This window comes from Camellia sinensis, chromosome 13 (genome assembly GCF_055761805.1).
Source record: "Camellia sinensis isolate YWXY chromosome 13, ASM5576180v1, whole genome shotgun sequence".
NCBI lineage: Eukaryota > Viridiplantae > Streptophyta > Magnoliopsida > Ericales > Theaceae > Camellia > Camellia sinensis.
Window position 1 is genome coordinate 27,036,366 of NC_138973.1, and position 19,687 is coordinate 27,056,052.

At 33.9% G+C, this 19,687-nt stretch overlaps 1 protein-coding gene and 1 pseudogene across 3 annotated transcripts; one reads left to right on the forward strand and one right to left on the reverse strand.

The window, feature by feature from the left end:
* Positions 1-1,755: 1,755 nt before the first annotated feature.
* Positions 1,756-5,294, reverse strand: LOC114319208 (protein indeterminate-domain 7). Of its 3 annotated transcripts, XM_028266215.2 has the most exons (5): positions 4,919-5,039; positions 4,725-4,832; positions 4,344-4,599; positions 3,591-3,990; positions 1,756-3,004 (listed from the first exon to the last, which is right to left on the reverse strand). In XM_028266215.2, exons 3-5 carry the CDS (start codon positions 4,525-4,527, stop codon positions 1,948-1,950), a joined length of 1,641 nt encoding a protein of 546 aa, XP_028122016.1. In that variant the 5' UTR covers positions 4,528-4,599; positions 4,725-4,832; positions 4,919-5,039; the 3' UTR covers positions 1,756-1,947. The 3 variants fall into 3 exon arrangements, with proteins under 3 accessions (XP_028122016.1, XP_082757913.1, XP_082757912.1); XM_082901787.1 differs by having other exon boundaries at positions 4,725-5,294; XM_082901786.1 differs by having other exon boundaries at positions 4,344-5,267.
* Positions 5,295-11,065: 5,771 nt separating this feature from the next.
* On the forward strand, positions 11,066-17,946 carry LOC114257659 (ADP/ATP translocase At5g56450 pseudogene; annotated as a pseudogene).
* Positions 17,947-19,687: the final 1,741 nt, after the last annotated feature.

Below are 19,687 nucleotides of genomic sequence, written 5' to 3' on the forward strand. Positions count from 1 at the left end.
TGAACATTCACATTGTCAACAGGCCAGGCCGGGCCCGCCCACGGGCCGTGGGCGGGTTTTGGGCAGCCATGAGGCGCGGGCTAATTTTATACTCCTATCAATGTGAATGTTAACATGTCAATGTGAATATTCACGTTGTCAACGGGCCGGGCCGGGCCGGGCCCGCCCCGGGCCGCGGGCGGGCTTTTGGCCGCCCATGGGCCGCGACCCAATTTTATGCTCTTATCAATGTGAATGTTAACATGTCAATGTGAATATTCACATTGTCGACGGGCCGGACCAGGACCGCCCCGGGCCGGCCATGGGTTGCGGGCGGGTTTCGCGCCGCCACAGGACGAGGGTCAATTTTACATTTCTATTAATGTGAATGTTAATATGTCGATGTGAATATTCACATTGTCAACGGCCCGGGCCCGCCCCGGCTCGCGGCCGGGTTTCGGGCCGCCCACGGGCCAATTTTACATTCCTACTAATGTGAATTTTAAAATATGAATGTTCACATCATTAAATTGCTAATCGTTCAAAAAATATTTATAAGGGTATCAAAATTAAATATAAGGGCATAAGTGTCCAAGAAAATAGTGTAAATCAAGAAAATGGACTTTATGGAATAAAACTATACATACATGGGACTAAATGGGTTAAAAAATTCCTTCATGGACTTCTTGGGTTAAAACACTTCTAAATTGGACTTATCAATAAAAATCCCATAATAATAATAATAATTATTATTAATATTATTATTATAATAATAATAATATTCCTTCATGGACTTCTTGGGTTAAAACACTCCTTAATATTATTATTATTATTATTATTATTATTATTATTTTTCCCTTTACCGCAATATTCGGACTCCATGCAAATACGGGGTAGACATTAGTGAGATTCCAATATACAACAGCATGTCTAACTATCATGTCCAAGGATCTTCTATTCCTAAAAAATTTTATCGCCATGATCCAAATTACTCACAATTATTAAATACGTCTTAAGATTTGTGAATCTTGAAATTTTTATATGATCGAGTGATTTGAGACACGAGACAAAACAAAAAATTCTTGCTGAACTATCATCATCATCATCACCTCCCACAATCTTCATCTTCCTAGGGATTGAAACCCACATGCACCCATGAAAGGTGTCAAAGAGCATCTTCTTTTTGTTTTGCATGTAAACAGCATATCGAACTATGCTAAAGTTGCACATCTCCATGCCCATTTTAAGAATCTTTCTTGTCAGCATATCCAAAGCTATACTGCCATCACCTGTACACATTTCATGCCTCATGTCTCATTTCAAGAACAACCCAACACACAAACAGCACCCATACAGGTTTTTTTGGGGAGATTTTTTTTCCCTTTCTTTTCCTTAGGGAAATGGATTTGTACAATCAATTGCTTCAACCTTGGTTTGATTTCTTAATTGGACATGCCACGATTGATTATATGTCCCAGATAGAACAACACGGCATGAAGTCCAAAGATAATTAAAAATTCTAAAAGAAAATGAAACAACAATAGAGAAACTGATTTATATTAAGTTTATACAAAAAGTGATCGCATAATCGATGATTACAATATATATGAATATATAAGATTTTTAAAGTGATTACAATATATATGAATATATAAGATTTTTAAAGTGAAACTATACAAACAAATTTTATAAAATCTTATTCATTCATATAATTTGTGTTCAGTTCTGTATTAATTTCTATAATTTAATTACTTACAGCAAATAAGTAGAAAAGAATGATCAAGAAGGCAACATTGAATTTATTAAAAATGCAAAGAAACCAAAAACAGTCCTAAATGAAAAGAACAAATTGCAGTTGCTTGTGTTCTTATTATGTAGAAGAACAGATAAATGATGAATTACAACAAGAACAAACTCAAGACAATAACTCAAATGTAACTAGAAACTTCACCCATAATATACATTAATCTAACCTTGCCATGGTGTTTGATTTTGGTTCTGCTGATCATATGAAGATGATGGTGAGTTCATATGATCAAGCCCAGCTATGTTTGGAAACCCCCTATGAGAGATTGTTCTAAGACCCAAGAAATCCCTAGTCAACCCATCATTGCCACCCCCGCCACCGCCGCCTTCATTACTTCTCCTCAAATGGGTTTCCATGGCTGCTGGTTTTGAAAATGTTTCTTGAAAATGACTCTCCATTCTTGGATTCAGCATTCCATTCAAAGCCTCTTCAAAAGATGATGATCCTTCAAACCCACTTCCACAAGGCAAAGAAGAACCTACCATAGTTGCACCAACTTGTTCCATGTAACCAGAGGTGACAACAGCCTTATTCCCAAACGATGCTAAGCTTTGAGAAAACCCACTAATTTCCATTTCTTCACGTGATGACAAATCCAGACCAGAGCCAGCTGTAGATGAGGCCAATGACGTGGAAGAACAACTCATGTGATGAGCTTGGTGGGGTCTGTTGAGGATCAAACTCTCTGAAGGACAAGGTTTGCTCATTGTTACACCCATTTGTGCTGCTTTTTGCAGCAATGCTGTTGCAGACATGTGCGGGGAAGATGTGGGTTGAAAGGAGGGAAGTGACGGAGTAGTAGTTGTAGTACTAAGGCTAGTGCTAGGGTTAGGGTTTTCATTGTGGTGGATGAATGAGTGGTGGTGTTGGTGTTGGTCTAACCTTGAAGAGAATAATTGGGTGGAGAGGTCAATAGGTGGTGGTGCACCACCTTCACCCACCAGTGTTTGGCAGGCTAACCATGGTGGAAGCTCTGGTGGTGGCCTTATTAGGTTGTTGAAGCTTTGGTCTTGTTGTTCTCTTTTCATGAGAGGAAATGGTTGGAGAGTTGGAGGGTTGTGGAGGTGATGATTTTGGAGATGGAGGTTAAAATGGGAAGATGAAGTGATTGGTGGTTGGGAAGACGAGAGAAGTGGGTGGTTTGCTAATGTGATTGACCTTGCACTCTCTTCTGCTAATGCATCACAGAAGGCTCTATGGGTGATGAAACTGTCCCTCCTGTGATCACACCACAAAAACAAGCATAAGAAAACAAAAAGGAACAAACCATCACAATGCAGTGTTAACAGTGCCAAAAAAGTATTCTTTCTCTATCTTGTCACCTTTTGCATTTTCTTCCCTTTTTTCTTAGCAAACAAAAGATATATCAAACATATAGGTTCCTATGCTAGATACTTTGGCAATTAAAAAAAAAATTAAGTAGCAACAATTCAAAATAATAACAGTTAGAAGTGAGCACTTTGTCGAATGTTACAATTCTCACTTACACGGGATATAGATTTACTTATACTTCTATAAAAATTGTAATTAGTAAGAGTTTTTTTTGGATTAATTAATAAGTAAGAGTTGTTCTCACTAAAACACAAGGTCTTCTAAATTTTTTTTTTAATACTTTCAATGCCTCTCTCTCTCTGTCTCTCTCTCATGCGCATACAGAAGCACAAGAAGGCACCAAAACGCAACAAGAGCCGATATATTGAACTTAAGTCAATTATAGAATAAGGAGAGATCTAAGTTTTGTTGTTGATTTGTCAACTAATTCTAATTTTTTCTCTATAAACTTTGAGGGTTTGTTTTTATGTACCTTGAGAAAAGGGTTCCACAATCACATCTATACTCTCTGGTGCCACAAATTTTGGAGTGGGCTTTCCAATCAGACTGAACAGCATATCGCTTTGAGCACTTTTCACATTTCCACTTCTTCTCGCCGTGCTTTCTTGAAAAGTGCTTCTTGATCCCGGTGAGGTCCCCAAGGGCCCTTGAAGGGTCATGGTGCACACATGTTGGTTCTGGACACACATACACCTTCTTCTTTATCACCTCTTTGTTTGCTCTTTGCTTGAGCTTCCATGGCAAATTATGCCCTCTTCTGTGAAGCTGAAGGTTCTGATCTCTCTGAAACCCTTTATTGCAAATTTCACATATGAATCTGTTTGTTGCCATGAGGGTTTTTGGGGACAAAGCCATCACTTCTGCTTCTGGGTCTAGCTCAAAAAAACCAAGAAAAATGAACAAAAAAGTTAGAAACCGACATTTGTAAATTCAAGAAAATTGAAACTACTCAAAGAATAATGACTCTTCAAGTACTTTTGATTGAGAAATAGAGGAGTAGAAGTCGTGGGGAAAAAAAAGAAAGAAAGAAAGACCGTTTTTACCATTCATTAAAGCCAACATTTTTAATTCAAGAAAATTAAAAGTACTTGAAGAATCACAATTCGTTCTTCGAGGACTTTCAATTGAGAATTAGAAAAGTTTGAGCAAAGCTTGGAAAATACTCGTGAGCGAAAAATAAAGTTAAAAAGAAATAGAGGATAGCTGTAAATTACAATTTGGTTACCTGGATTGCCTGGGAGATTTCTTTTCTTCTTCGCCAGTGGTGGTTGATTTGGCGATGCGAAAGACTGCTGTTGTGGGTACAAACTACCAACTTCATTTCTATTGCTTGAAGATATGCTTGCTTCGTTGGATGCGGAAGTCAAGTTTGACATATTGTCATCTAATATCAGACTGTTCATCATCATCTTCTCTCTCTCTCTCTCTCTGTCTGTGGCACTAAAGTTTACTGGATTTTGTGGGCTTGGACAGGAGGAACTCTAAGATTCATTGATGAGGCCACAGATCAACTTTTTCACAGGTGACACAGTAACAATATGTCCTCAAGATCTGAATGCAAACCCTAAATTTAGAAAGACTAACAAAAAGAGAGAAGAGATGATACCTATTAGAGAAACATTAAAAGCTTCTCTTATAGTTTCCACTGTATCTTATCCTCAGTACTGGCCTTCTTGATGATTCTTCATCCCTTTCTTCACATTTATTTCAAACCCTAGAGAATTAGAAGAACATGAGCAAAAAAAAAAAAAAAAGGGAAAAAAAGCGCTATGAATTTCTAAGTGAACAGCACCAAATTACCACCACCAAGCTCCTTCAAATTTGAATTTCAAACCATAGGTTTGATAATTGAAATTCAATAAAAGCCATACACATAACTACAAATAAACCTAGCCAAACCAAGTTTATGAGAGAGAGAGAGAGAGAGAGAGAGAGATGTGGATGAGAAGGGATCCCTCAACCATATAGGAAAGCCAACAAGCTTGTTCTGACGTAGCACTTTGTCTTTTCCTCTGTACTCTTCTCAATCTTTTGCATTATTTACCTCTTTCTTTCATTGTTGTATTTGCTTTATGAATTAATGTAATTTTCAATTCCAGGAAAATGATACTCTTTTAAACATTTTGCTTATTGACACCACCACCTTTCCCTTCCACCAAAAAGACAGAAATAAAGCAACAAGTGAAAATGAGAGTGAGGCTTTTTCACAAATTCAACCCACCACCTAGTTGGAGAGAGACAGAGAGATGATTAAGAGTTGATTTATAGCCTTTTTAACATTATGGTAAAAGAGTAAAAAGTCTCTACTTTCTTCTGTGCTCCTATATATACTCACATGATTGGTTTAGTGATTAAATTCCAACAGATATGCTCATGGAAAGCTGTGATTTTAAATGATTCAATTTTTTAGTCTTTCAGTTTTAGTTTTTTTTTTAAGTAATAAAATACACTAAGCATATGTTATAGAATAATTGAACTTCTGAAATGTCCAATTTTTTTTCTTAAAATTGTATGATGAGAGAGGGGTACAAGAAGAATAAAGATACAGAGTTCTAATTTTGAAACTCTAAAGAAAATTTTAGTAATGTAGTAAGAAGTGAGATTCATATATAATATTATGTATGTGCTTATGTTTTTTTTTTATCACATCATTAGAATTCTTTAAAGGTTTAAAATTAAAACTCTCTGCCATTATTGATAAAAGAAATAGAATTGGTCCCCCAATACTCTGTCCATCCATCATCACTTTTATTACTGTGTAATGCAAACTTGTATCTATGAGAGAAAGAGGGAAGAAAAAAAAGGGAACTAGTTGACTTTGGTCAATTCAACATGACTTCATTTTTATTTGCAAAAAGACTCTTTGCTTTCCATATGACCCTTTTTTTTTTAAAAAAAAAAAAAAAAATGCTGTCACCAATTTATAGGTGTCACTAATAAAAAATACAAATATATAATCAGATCTGAATGATTTCCATTACGTGCATAAATGAAATACAGATGTCCATCTCATTATCATTAATTAGAAAAAAATTCATATTAATATATAATAAATTTAAGTGTAGGTAAGAGCAAAATAAAGAATGGGACACAACTATCTCATAAGGGATGAGTTTCACATGATTATTCTTCTTTATAAAATTTAATTAAATCTACGATACAATTAAATCACAAAAGAATCTGGATTCAGTCATAAATATTAGAAGATTGTTTTCAATACATGGAACAACATTTTGAAATAAGGTGAGTTTGAAATTATCAGATAACTGGTCTGACAAATGGGCAACATGAGTTGCAGTGACTCATGTCTCCATGCACTAAATTATATACATACATATATATATTATACTAAAGTTACTAACAAACGAAGAATGTGATGGAGCTACACTGTCTCTCTGTTTATTCTTGTCGTTCATGGGTTTGCATTTATACCCTTTAAAAAAAAGAAAAATGTTTCATGTCCTCTTTTCCCCCACCCCCTTTGACCCCCTCTCTTTTTCATTGGTTACATTTTCTTTTTTCTTTTTTTCCTACTCCTCCAATCACCACCCGCCACGTGTCTGTGGGGTTGTGGGGTGGTAATTAGAGGGGGTCTCTATCATGACTCTAAAAAAAAACATGGTTTAGTTGGCATTCATTTGTCTTTTTTCATGGTCTACATTATATTATATATATTATTATATATCAATATCTTCACGGTCTACATTATATTATATATAGTATTATCAATATCAATTACAAGATGTTTTTAGACCCACATTGATATTTTACGGGCTTTTTACCTCATTTCAAATTTTAAATACAGTTCACAAATTTACTCACATTGAAATGATAAAAAATTTAATTTTCTATAATTAAAATTGAGATTAGTACATAATGTGTCATGTTATTATGAGTTTAATTAAAAAATATTTTTTAAAACTTTTTATGTAATCTGTATTTACTTAAGATTGTGTTTGAATATTGAATTTAATGAGAAATTTATAAAATAAAAACAAATTTAAAGGAAGGGAAAAATTTTCTACTTATTCACTTCTTTTTTTCCCTTTTGTTTCTATAAAATATTATCACAAATTCAAAATCCAAACACAATATTAAACTTATAAATAAATCAAACCAATAATATAATACTATGTAATTAAAAGAAACTCGCAAAAAGCCTAACATTTTGAAATCTATAAACTAAATTTATTCTAAGGTGTGGCCCTACATTTAATAACAAATTTAATTTTACATAGCATATTCGAAATAGCAAAAAGTGATTCGGACAATACATAATATGAGGCCTCGTTTGGAAATTGTTTGTTTTGACTTAAAAGTCAAAAAGTTGCTACAAAAATTAAAAAGTTTATAATCTATACAAAAAAGTTAAAGATTTCATTTTTTCTCTACTTTTTATATGTTTTTTTTTTTTTTTTTTGTAAAAGACCAAAAAATCATTTCAAATGATAAAAAATCAAAAAGTTACTAAAATAGTATGTTCCCAAACGAGACCTGAGTATAGATAAAATTAGAAAAAGTTAGCCAAAATCTCTCAATTAGACCCTTATTTGGTGAAAATGATAACTCAATTTATTTTGCTTCATAAACCTCCTAAGGACAGAGTAATTTTTTTTTTCTTGAACAATATATATCTTATAGAACTCTTTTGACAAGGAACACTTTAATTTTATTTTATACAAGTTTAAAAATGTTGTGTATGTTTATTTTTGGTTGGTTCATTTACGTACTTGTAACAAAAAAAGTTACTATGAGCTAGAATAACATGTTATTGTGAATTAAAGTAACATGTTAATATGAGACAGAGTAACATATTACTGTCAAATAAAGTAACATACTATTTACGTCAATTTCAAAGGTATTTTTTTATTTTTATTTTTTAAGAATTTCATAGTTAATATTGATCTTGTTTGATAGATCTTGATGAGAGAATTCTAAAAATACTAATTTGCTTAAAAATTGACATTTGAATTAAAAGTTGTATTATTTTAAAGTTTAAAATTTTAAATTACTCACTAAATATATTTTGATAATAGTGGTATGTTTTGAACTTTTTTTTTAAAAAAAAAATATGTGCTTATCCTTAATGCATTAAAGTTTTATCATGAATGGGTTTTGATCAAATCTCCTATAAAATTATACAAATCCAAATATTAATGAGTTTGTATTATTTTAATTATTTTTTGGATATACGAAAAATATATATGATAAAATTTTAAGATATCTCAGCCCTTGAAAGCATCAATTGCCTTATGAATTGTCCATATCACATCCATATCAATGGACCCATCTGGTCTGGGTAACATGATGTACTCGAGAATATATATATATTGTTTTATAAAAATATATTTTAATTAATTAAATATTATCCTCTAAAACGTGTGAGATAATAAAAAATAAAATAATAATACACAAACATAATTTTTATACAAATGAAGTGATCAATTTCATTTCTAATTAAAACGTTCACCACAATTGATCATTTCTGTAAAAATTATGATTTGGTTCACAATTGTATCAATCAATTTAAAAATAAATAAATTTATCCAACTGGTAAGCAGCCGAAGCAACAGGGGGAAATATTGTTTGATTCTTAACATATCAATAATAAATTATCATTTTTAAAAAAAATATAAAGTTCGGATTACTCCCATGTGGTTTGGTCCGGGAAGGCTAAAAACCTAACTTTCAGTTATTTTGGACCAATTTACATCACGCCTTTGTTAATTATGTTAAATGGAAAATGACCTTAATACTCTCCGTTTTCTTTTTGGTATTCTCCTTATCTTTCTTTGAAGGCCAACATGAAAGTGTGGTTGCCAAAATTTAAACCCGTTAACCACACCCTTTGCACTTACTAGAAGGTTGAGGTAGTTCAATCATTAAGCTACTTTGACGATCACCTAAAGCCCACAACAAATTTAAATTTTTTTTATTATTATCAAAGTTCCCAACTTTTAAAAGGCTTAGTTAAATAAGACTCTATTTTGATGTTTAGCCTAAAGTCTCAAAAAATCTTGAGCCGCCACTAAAGTCAGTAATTTGAATATTTCCACTTACTTGTGTGTCTTAATCCCCATATTATTTATTTATATTTCTCTTTGCCACACTTTTGAGTTTCTTTGTAGTATACATGTTGTATTTGAATAATAATTGATTAGGTCACATGATAATATCATATATTAATAATAAATAAATAAGAAAAGAAAAAAAGAAGAAGGACGAATGGATGGACCAAAATTGCTAGCCCAACCACAAAGCAAGCATGTGTGAAAGGCCTTGTTGGGCCCTTTGGTTTGCTAGTTTTCACTTCTAAGGAATTCTCACTATGGAATTGTTTGTGAGAAATGATAATGTCACGCATCAAAATGTCAGTATCAAAAACTCCGAAAATTAAAACATAATTGGTTAGTCGAGGAATATCACGTGATTATGTTCTTAATCAATCATAAATCATTATATTCTCTCATATTTCTCAATCACTCAATACAAAATCATGAACCACACCCCCTCCACCAAGTACAATGTATATAAAGTATCACGTAACACTGCCCCTGGATCAGCAAAGTGAATATAAAAAGAAATTTAGTAAATATATTTAACACTCGTTTGGAGATTAATTTTGTTTAGCAATTTTTTAATTTTTTACAAAAAAAAATTATAAAAAAAATGAGTAAATTATTTGATGATTTATAATAATTTTTTTACTTTTTAACTAAAAACGTTACTCTGCAAACGCCTAAGAAGTTCTCGATAAAATACCACAAATACCCTTATGATTGATACTAACAATTTGGTGAATTAATAAACAAGAATGTTGTTTTATTCTTTGTTTGGATAACCAATGGAAGAGAATGGACCACATGTATCACTGGAAGAGTATATCAAGATTTGGCTATTGATAAAGAAGCCCAACTTCATGCATTTAACAATGGAATTCAAAAAAGAGTGAAAGCCCACTTTGTGTGTGTGTTTTTTTTCATATATATATATATATATATATTTTATTATTTTTTTTAATAAATATTTAGGATTTAAAATTTAAAGAAACAAAAAAATACATCGTGTAATGATGAGATTCAAATTCAAGTATCACGTTTGATAAAAGAGCACTCGTTCTTTAAACCAACCTTAGGCCTTGTTTGAGAACAGGCTAATTTAGTAATTTTTTGGCTATTTAACTAAAATATGAGCTAAAAAAAAACTAGTATGTCTGAGATGACTTTTTGACTTTTTACGAAAAGATATGCAAAAAATAGAGAGAAAAGAGAATCTTTGACTTTTTGATATGAGTTGTTGACTTTTTGGCTAATTTAATAACTTTTTGACATTTTTACTAAAAAAGAGGGTTCCCAAACAAGGCCTTAGTCTTAATTTATGCATATTTTAATTCTCTAATTTTATGATGTTGTAAAACCACAAATACTTATTTTCACCCTTCATGCACTTGCAAAAAAAATCATGTACAAGACACAAGATTCTCTAAATCTAAATGAAAATTAATATACATGTCTATTTTACTTAACTTTTTACATAATTTTTTCAAAAGTTATAAAATAAGAAGTTGGAATTTGATTTACTAAAATATTATTCAACATTTTCTAATAATAATAACAAATTAAATCTGAATGCATTTTTAAACGTAATTAATTTTTAAACTTAGTTAGTATAATGTCAATAAACTAGTCAGCATAACACTTCAAAATTATCTAAGAAATCCAAGCTTGACTTGTACATTTAAAATTGACATGAAAATTGAACAAGTAGCTTGGACATACTTTTTTAAAGTTTATTACTTTAATTTTTTCAATCTAATTAGAATAATTTCCTAGTTGATTCAACTTTACCCATTTACAAAACCTAACTTTCCCAAGAAAAAAAATTTGAAGAAAAAATCATAACAAACCGACCCAAAAACCAAAAACCAAAAAACAAAAAAAAACAAAAAAACCCGCGAAGTGTGAAATTCCGTTAAAAGAGGTTTCTTTTTTAGAGAGAGAAAAGTCAAGAAAACAGAACACACATAGCTTCTCTTCTTCATTTCGTTTTCCAAATCCAAGAAATCAAGAAAGCATCAATCTTTTCTTGAAAATTGTCTATATATATACTCACACAATGCATAGGGAAGTATTCATATACACTCATTCATTCACTAGAGAGAGAGAGAGAGATTTTGTGTTGTGGGTATTTGAGAGAGAGAAAGAACAGAGAGAGTGCAGAGTTACTACAGAGCATGGCGGTCGAGGAGGACGAAGGAGAGGAGACCAGTGATTCTGAATCAAAGTCAAACCCAAAACCAGAGCCATACAATTGGCTGACGAATTTCCACAGGGATTTGATTGCAGGAGCGTTCATGGGAGGCGTGGTGCACACGATTACGGCCCCAATCGAGAGAACGAAGGTTATATTGCAGACCCAAGAGAGCAACATCAACATAGTCGCAGAGCCTCATCGGAAGTTCAAGGGCATGTTCGATTGCATAGTCCGTACGGTCAGAGAAGAAGGCGTTCTCTCTCTCTGGAGAGGCAATGTTAGCAGTGTCCTTCGCTATTACCCCTCTGTTGCCCTCAATTTCTCTCTCAAGGTATGCTTGCATTTCAATTCCTTTGTGGGTTTGGTTCAAGAATTATGGAGTTGTTTTGGGTTTTAAGTTTGAATTTAATGGTTGTTCATGTGTTGTGTTTGTGGGTTTCGTTCAAGAATGGTGGAAATGTGTGATTATGGAATTGTTTTTCAGTTTTAAGTTTTAATTTAATGGTTATTCATGTGTTGTGTTTGTGGGTTTGGTTCAAGAATGGTGGAAATATTTGAATTATGGAATTGCTTTGAATTTTAATTTTGAGTTTCTTGTCTATGTATATGTTGTTTGTGTTGATGGTTTTGCTTCAAAGAAATGGTGTAAATGCTCCTTGTTTGTGTCTGTAGTTTGATTGGAATTCATGGTGAAAGTGAGTACGAGACTATTATTTTGACTTCAAGATTGAGGCCAAGTTTGGGAAGACTAAATAAGTGTACTTTTTGACTTTTTATGAAATATGTGTTGGATTTGGGTTGGATTTGGGTTGGGTTTGAAGTGATGTGTTAGAGAGGTGATGTGACTTAAATAAGATGATGTGACTAGGATAGTGACTTTTTGACTTTTTAGATTTTTTGGAGAATGTCAAACTTGACTTGAATTTCATGGTGGCTTTGTGAAACCCAAGAATGGTGGAAGGAAATGTTTGATTGCGGAATTAAAACAAGAACACGAACACTGTTTCAGTCAACTGGCCATTTGATTGTTTGAATTTCATGGTGGCTTTGTCCGGCCAGTTGATTGCGGGTTCGTGTTTATTTTAATAAAAAATAAAATAAAATTTAAATGTTTTTGGCCCAAAAAGATTAGAAGCCCAACCACGCACCACGCACCCGCGCCCAAGCCCAGCCCGCCCGGACGGTGGCGCGCGTGGTGATTTTTGGGTCTAGCCCATTTTACCCATAACCTCTCCCTCTAAAACACTTGGGTACCCCTTGGGGCACACCCCAAGTATCGCACCCTAAGCCTTATAAACCCTTTCAAAACTTCCCACCAAATCAATGTGGGACAAGCCAATTTACAACCTTAAGGAATTTCTCCCAAAACTCCATTTCCATGGAGCACACTTTGGCTTCAATTTCCCATTCACTCGGTAATGGTTTTGAGCAACCAAATATACCACGTGAATCACAACGCGACATAGAACGCGTTACCACTTTGACCCGAGTAAATCGACACTCGGGGCCCACTTAAAAAATAGACCGAACTTAAAAAAAAATTCTGATTTTATCCAAAATTTTATAACCATTTTCAACCGGTTGTGCTTCAAAGAAATGGTGGAAATGCTCTTGGTTGTGTCTGTAATTGGTTTGATTGGAATTCGAGGTGAAAATGAGTATATAGACTGTTGTTTTGACGTCAAGATTGAATTTGATGGAGGTTATGTGAAACCCAATATAGGAATTGACGTCTTTCATAATTGATCAATTTGGTGGACTTTAGTGATTGATGGATGTGAGGCTGAAACTTAATCTATTTACAGTAAATAAATGAAATATCGGAGTTCAAGACAACACATCATGAACACAACTGGCTGTGTGAATTTAGTTTTCAATCACAACTTAGGGTTGTTTTGGGAAGTTGGTAAAAAGTTGACTTTTGGTTTTTTATCAAGTTTTTTGGCTTTTTTGGAAGTGATTTGGGAAGTTGGTAAAAAGCTGACTTTTTGCTTTTTAGTTTAATATTTATTTATGGTGTCCAATCAAATTAAAATGACCAAAATACCCTTACCCAACATAAGAGAGTTATTTTTTTATTTATTTTTCATAGGCCCTAATTTGTAATTTTAGGACTGCTTTTTTAGCACTTGCCAAATGGCTTTTTTGGCGTTTTTGGCAGCCATGTTTTTTGACATTTTGTCCAAAAACGTGACTTTTTACCATGTTCCCAAAATGGCACTTAATAAAATTTGGGGGGAAATTTTGGGTTCTTGCTATATTTGACACTTCCACTGAATAGTCCTTGTATAACCTAGACGATGACTGATAAAGTTGTCACGAAAATATTAGGTTGCGTTTGATAGAGCTTTAAAATTCTAATTTAAGAATAGAGTTGTATTTTGAGTTTGTGAATTTTGGAATTATGATTTGAGTGTGGAAAATTTGTTTGGTTATGAGTTTTGAAAAGAATTTTGAAATGAGTTTGAATTGAGTGATGTGACATATTATATTTGATTCAAAAATTTTAATTCATAACCAAATACACAATCCAAAATTCTATTCAAAGCTCATAAAAAATTTTAAAAAAATTTCTAAAATATTTTTTATTTAAAATATAAAAATAACAGGTGCAAAAAAAAACACGAACACTGTTTCAGTCAACTGGCCGGACATCTGGGAGGACGTTCGGGAGGATGACCGGATAGACCCAAAATTCAAAAATCCTTTGTTTTTTAGAATGGAGAACACGAAAGAGAGAGAATAACGAAACAAGAAAGCGAAATATGTTTTGAAATGTGTGGTGGAATCACAATTCCAAAACTCCATCCAAACAATGCATGCAAATGGAGGGATGGAATTAAGTTTTCAAAGTTGCACCAAACACAGCATTAATTTTAGATCCTTTCATCAACTTTTTGGTGTTCAGAAATTATTTTCTTCATCGCTTTTTCCCCTACACCAGAATTTGTGTTTAATATGATTTGTTGGAGGAGATGTGTTAGACTGCTGAGAACACCACACAAGTGGCAGCTATTGCTACGTGCCATGAGGACAGTAATTAGGGCTACACTTTCAATCAAGATCCCCTTACTTTTAATCAAGATCCTTCTTATGTGTTATTTATATCTATTTGTCTGCCGAGAGTACTGGGAAGGCTATAAATGGGAAAGGAAGATTGGAAATGCAGCAAGAATTGATTGGTAAAGAAGAACCTGGAAATGAAATAATTGCTATCTGATTTTCATTTTTTCTTATTACAAGGGGTATTAGTTTAAGAGGATATTACCCATAATATTAAAGTTGGGTGGTTAAGTCTGAATATATTTGATTAATTCATTTCATTTGTTCTCTATATGGTAAAATTTTAAGAGCAGTGAGAATGCTTTGTGCATCAAAAAGTCATGCACCTAAACTTATGAATCAAATTTGCTTATGGGTAGACCAAAATGTAATTTGTTTACATGGAGGACAGCCTAAAACTAAACCCCTATCAGGTATGATGGGTTACATCATCGATGATATATAACTTCCTGCATACTTATACTATGAATTTTAGCGGGCCTCATTGAGTGTTCAACCACAAAAAAGAGTTATGTACACTTTATTCTATTACTTTCCATTTGTAACATGTTTGTGTTCAACTACTATACATGCATATAGTTTATATCAACCCCGCCAGATAAAAGCAATATACTTTTAAAACAATAGTGTACACAATAACGAAACACATTATTAGAGTACTAGTAATCTAGATTGATTATGACAGAGCTAAGTTGTGTTTCTTAGTGTCAAAAGCAGAACAATGTACTGGCATCACATTAAGCAATACCATGTATGAAATCCGTTCATTAGTCTTATTGGAGACTTCAGTAATAGGAGTCGTTGTCATTGTTCTAGGTTGCTGAATTAGACATAGTAGTGCCATGATGTCTGAATATCTCCCCTTTCAATTTTTGGAATAGCATTTATATGGTAACACTTTCCAAAAGAGAAGTGGTTGTTCTAGCAGAAACGGCAATAGTGACTATAATAAATGATGCAATTAATTTATTCTTGGTGGTATGAAACTAGTTCCAATTAAGTGTTGATATCCCAATATTGACATGCTTATACCACTAACCAGTATCCGAACCTCTTGCTTCCTTTCTAAACATAGTCACTTCAAATTTCAATCAGTTGCAAAGACCCGTCAATGGAACTTGGCTAATAAACCAATTAATGAAAGGGACATAGAACTTATGTATACAAGGCATAAATTTCCCAGAGCCAACTAAAATAAAAAAATGACTGGTATGGTTCCAATAATTCTTCTTGGCATCCTTGAGAACCTTATGGGGCAACAATAGATCTCTTCCTCAAGAGCAAAATACACAAAACGATATTAACTTATGGTGCTCCCACAATACACCTCTGAAGTTGTATTTCAATCCCTAGCATAGAGACCATTATGCTTAGGAAAGTATTCTATTGTAGTAACACTTGCAGTTGCTGTTTCCTCCTATAACCTCTGCATGCATTAGTGTTAACTAATTTGGGCAACTGCAAAATTCGTTGTGAATGATAATACACTTTGCCAAAATGCCTCTCTCTCTCTCTCTCCACACACACACACACAAATATATATATATATACGAGGGCTATATTTCAATAATGACACAGTAATTGCCAGTTGATATACAGATATTATTGATCTGTTGCAGTAGAATGGGAAAGGTTTTTGAAATATTGTGGGTGTTTGGGAAGTGGCTATTTTAGAGGTTTTTTTTGGCCTTTTGGCTATTTTAGTTGGCTATTTTAATTTTTGTGTTTGAGAAGATATGATGGATTTTTATTTGAGTTGGTGTGTTGAAAAATGTGTAGAAATGATATTTGAAGTTAAAATAACAAATTTGTCCCGAACCTCACATTTTCCAAAATTAATCTAAATGGGTAAAATTGTAATTTACCTACCTGTCACTGTGATAGTGGTAGGCTGTGCCTACACTGTCACAGTGACAGCCCACTGCCCGCCAATTTTATTTTATTTTTTTTAAACTTTTGGTTTAAGAGCTTTTAGACTAAAATTGTTTTTGAGGTTATTTTAGCGTTAAAGCTAGGTTCCCAAGCACCGCCATTGTGTATCAAGAAATAGTTTTGAAGGGGGCATTTATTTTTATCCAAACTCTCTCAAGCTATATGTGTGTACAATGAGGTGTTACATACTTGTATTGGGAATTACTTTTGTTTCGTGATGTGATTACTAGCAAAGTTTTATAAAAACTTTCCTACTAATTTAATTTCAGTCTTGAAGTTCTTGTTAACACAAGCATGCCTTTATATGTACTTTATTAAAACCAGCTTTTTGGTTCCATCCAAAGTCCAAATATTTTGAAGGATTTTATAATGAGTTTATGGCCTTGACCAATTATTTCTCTTCTCAGGATCTCTATAAAAACGTCTTACGAAGTGGCAACTCTCAAGAGAGCCATTTTGTGTCTGGACCATCTTCCAATTTTATCGCTGGTGGCGCAGCTGGTTGTACAACATTGGTCATCATCTACCCACTTGATATTGCACATACCCGCCTCGCTGCTGATCTTGGAAGACCTGAGGCTCGTCAGTTCCAAGGCATCTCTCATTTCCTGAGTACCATATACAAGAAAGATGGAAGCCGAGGAATTTACAGGGGCCTTCCTGCATCTCTTCACGGGATGGTTATTCACCGGAGCCTTTACTTCGGAGGTTTTGATACCATAAAAGAGATGATGTCAGAAGAATCTAAACCGGAGGTGGCATTATGGAAGCGTTGGGTGGCAGCTCAGGCGGCCACAACATCTGCTGGATTGGTTTCATATCCACTGGATACAGTTAGGAGGCGGATCATGATGCAATCTGGCTTAGACCTGCCAATGTACAGAAGCACCCTTGATTGCTGGAGAAAGATTTATCAGACGGAGGGTGTGGCTTCATTTTACCACGGGGCCCTTTCAAATGCGTTTAGGAGTATTGGTGCTGCTGCCATATTGGTTTTGTATGATGAGGTGAAAAAGTTTATGAATTAGGGTGGATTGTAGAAGAAATTTTTTTCTTTTTTTTTTTCATTTTTTCAATACATTGACTCAGCTAAAGGATTTAGAGTAGGATAAGGAAATGATAGAGAAACTGAAATCTTGTTGCTACACAAACGAGGGCAATAGAGTTGATATGTGATGTGTATCTATAGATGAGGATGGCCCATTTGCCACGAACCTTTTTGAGGCTCTGGAGATTACTCCCTGATTTTTTTGTTGACAAATGGAAGTACAGAAACTAGTTGGAATTCTATTATGAATGTTGATCATCATATCATCCTTTTATAAAATTTTCTCATTCCAAGAATGAGGCAGATGTGCTTGATCCAGCATAATGGCATAGTTTTTCTGTTTACATCCCTTTTAAAACAGTGATGATTGTGTTTGTGAGACTTGTTGAAGGTTGAATGCATGCAGGCTGGTTGGAGGAACCAGACTTGTGAGTTCATGTCCGCAGTAGATTGGATATTGGTTCCTGTTGGAGTCATACCACGGGGGCCTGAGCCGAGGATTGGGGGATGGCACATTGCTAGGGATTCGTGAGGTGCTCTAACACAGGAAGGTACTGTTTTTCTTTTTTTTTTCCCCTACTTCGGATGTGTTTAGTTACATAGAGAACTACAATCGCTTTTGCTTTTGAGAGGGGTCCAGTGTAGCAAATAGATCATCCTAGCCGTGCATGTGTCTGTCACATTGAAAATTGTAGTAGTTAGCAAGATTTTAACCGAGGCTGCCATGTAATTCTATGGTTGCCTCATATATTCTTGTTCTTCCTAATTTTCTTAGTAACCAAACAAGCTTGAAAATGTTTCTCTGCCCTATTTTGCCACCGCAGTCTAAAAGTACTGCAGCGCTTGGTCTGTATTTGGTTTGACACACACTTATATTTTTGGGCAAAAATCAGTTATTATTAGTTCTTAGAGGGAGTTGAACCCCAACCTCTCCCTTGCAAGCACTTAAGTGACACAAAGTTCCTTTAGCATTTTAATAAGAGGCAACATAACAGAAAATACTAAAATAACAAAAAGTAGACATCAACCTGTGAAATTTCATAGTTTTTTTTTTTCCCTTTAAAAAAACACCTGAAATTTGATGTAAAGTTAGATGTGTCATTCGTGGCCAACACAACTTGAGATAATGTAATGTAGAAAAAACAAAGAAACAAAAGACAAAAGTACTAGTTGAAACTGCTGAAAGCTTTTTTTATTCTTCTCTTTAGCTTACATTACAAAAGCTTAAGACGGTCTTAATCCTTTAACATCGATGTTGTTGAGAGACAAACCAGATGATTTCTTACTTGTATCAGAAACTGTTTTTCAATGCCTCTTTATTTGGGAACTGGGTTTGGATTCTGGGAAAATGGGTATGCCCGGCCTGTTTGGGCAGAACGTACCAGGCTTGGTCTGGGATGGATCGGGTTCCATCCGATGGGTTGGGCCAGGTGGGCCAAATTTACATATCTAACTGTAGATTTAATAAGCATATTAATGTGAACAGCATGGACCTAAAGAAGCTGCTATATATGGAGACTAGGGCCGAATTATGTTGAATTTTTTCATAGTAAAGTGCCACTACTGTGGTGTCTTATATTAGTGCATTACTTGATCTGCTTTTTAGAGTACTAATTTTCTTTCATTTACTTGATTTTCTTCCTATTTTATGTGATCCATTTTTTTTAATAAATTTAACATGATGCAGAGTCCTTTCAAACTGTGCTATCCTATTTGACTAAATGGAAGCAATTCTTTCTTATGGTTACAGTGGATGTTTAAGCACTAAAAATTTGTAATGATGATGATGACGACGATGATGCAGCCATTAAACAATTAGGTTTTTTTTGGGTGTTAAAATGAACCAATTAAGATTAGGCTTGGCCGTTGGTTTGTCACGTGGGACCAATATCTACTATTCTGTTTATTTTGAACATGATTTTTTTTTTTTTTTTTGTCTCTTTAGACTTTCTGTGTGCTCAACTACCATCCACCATGTTATAATAATTGATTTTGGTGCTAAAATGAACCAATTAAGAGTGGGATCAGCCTCTGATTTGTGATGCGGGACCTAAATTTATCATTATCTCTGTTTTGTGTATGTTTTTTTCTTCCTGATCTGTATACTCAACCACAATCCACAATGGTATGTTAATTGGTTTACCCTTGGTGTTAAAATGAGCCAATGAAGAATGACCCGGTCTCCGGTCTGTCACGTGGGGCCTATATCTACCATTGTGTCTATTTATTTATTTTTTATGAGTGCTGTTATTAGCACCTCATGAATTATTTTA

Coding starts and splice junctions, on each gene's coding strand:
- LOC114319208 (XM_082901787.1), bottom strand. CDS start 4,527: ATGATGATGAACAGTCTGATATTAGATGACAATATGTCAAACTTGACT. Junction 3,991..4,343: donor AAATCTCCCAGGCAATCCAG/GTAACCAAATTG, acceptor TTTTTGAGCTAG/ACCCAGAAGCAGAAGTGATG. Junction 3,005..3,590: donor TGTGGAACCCTTTTCTCAAG/GTACATAAAAAC, acceptor GTGTGATCACAG/GAGGGACAGTTTCATCACCC.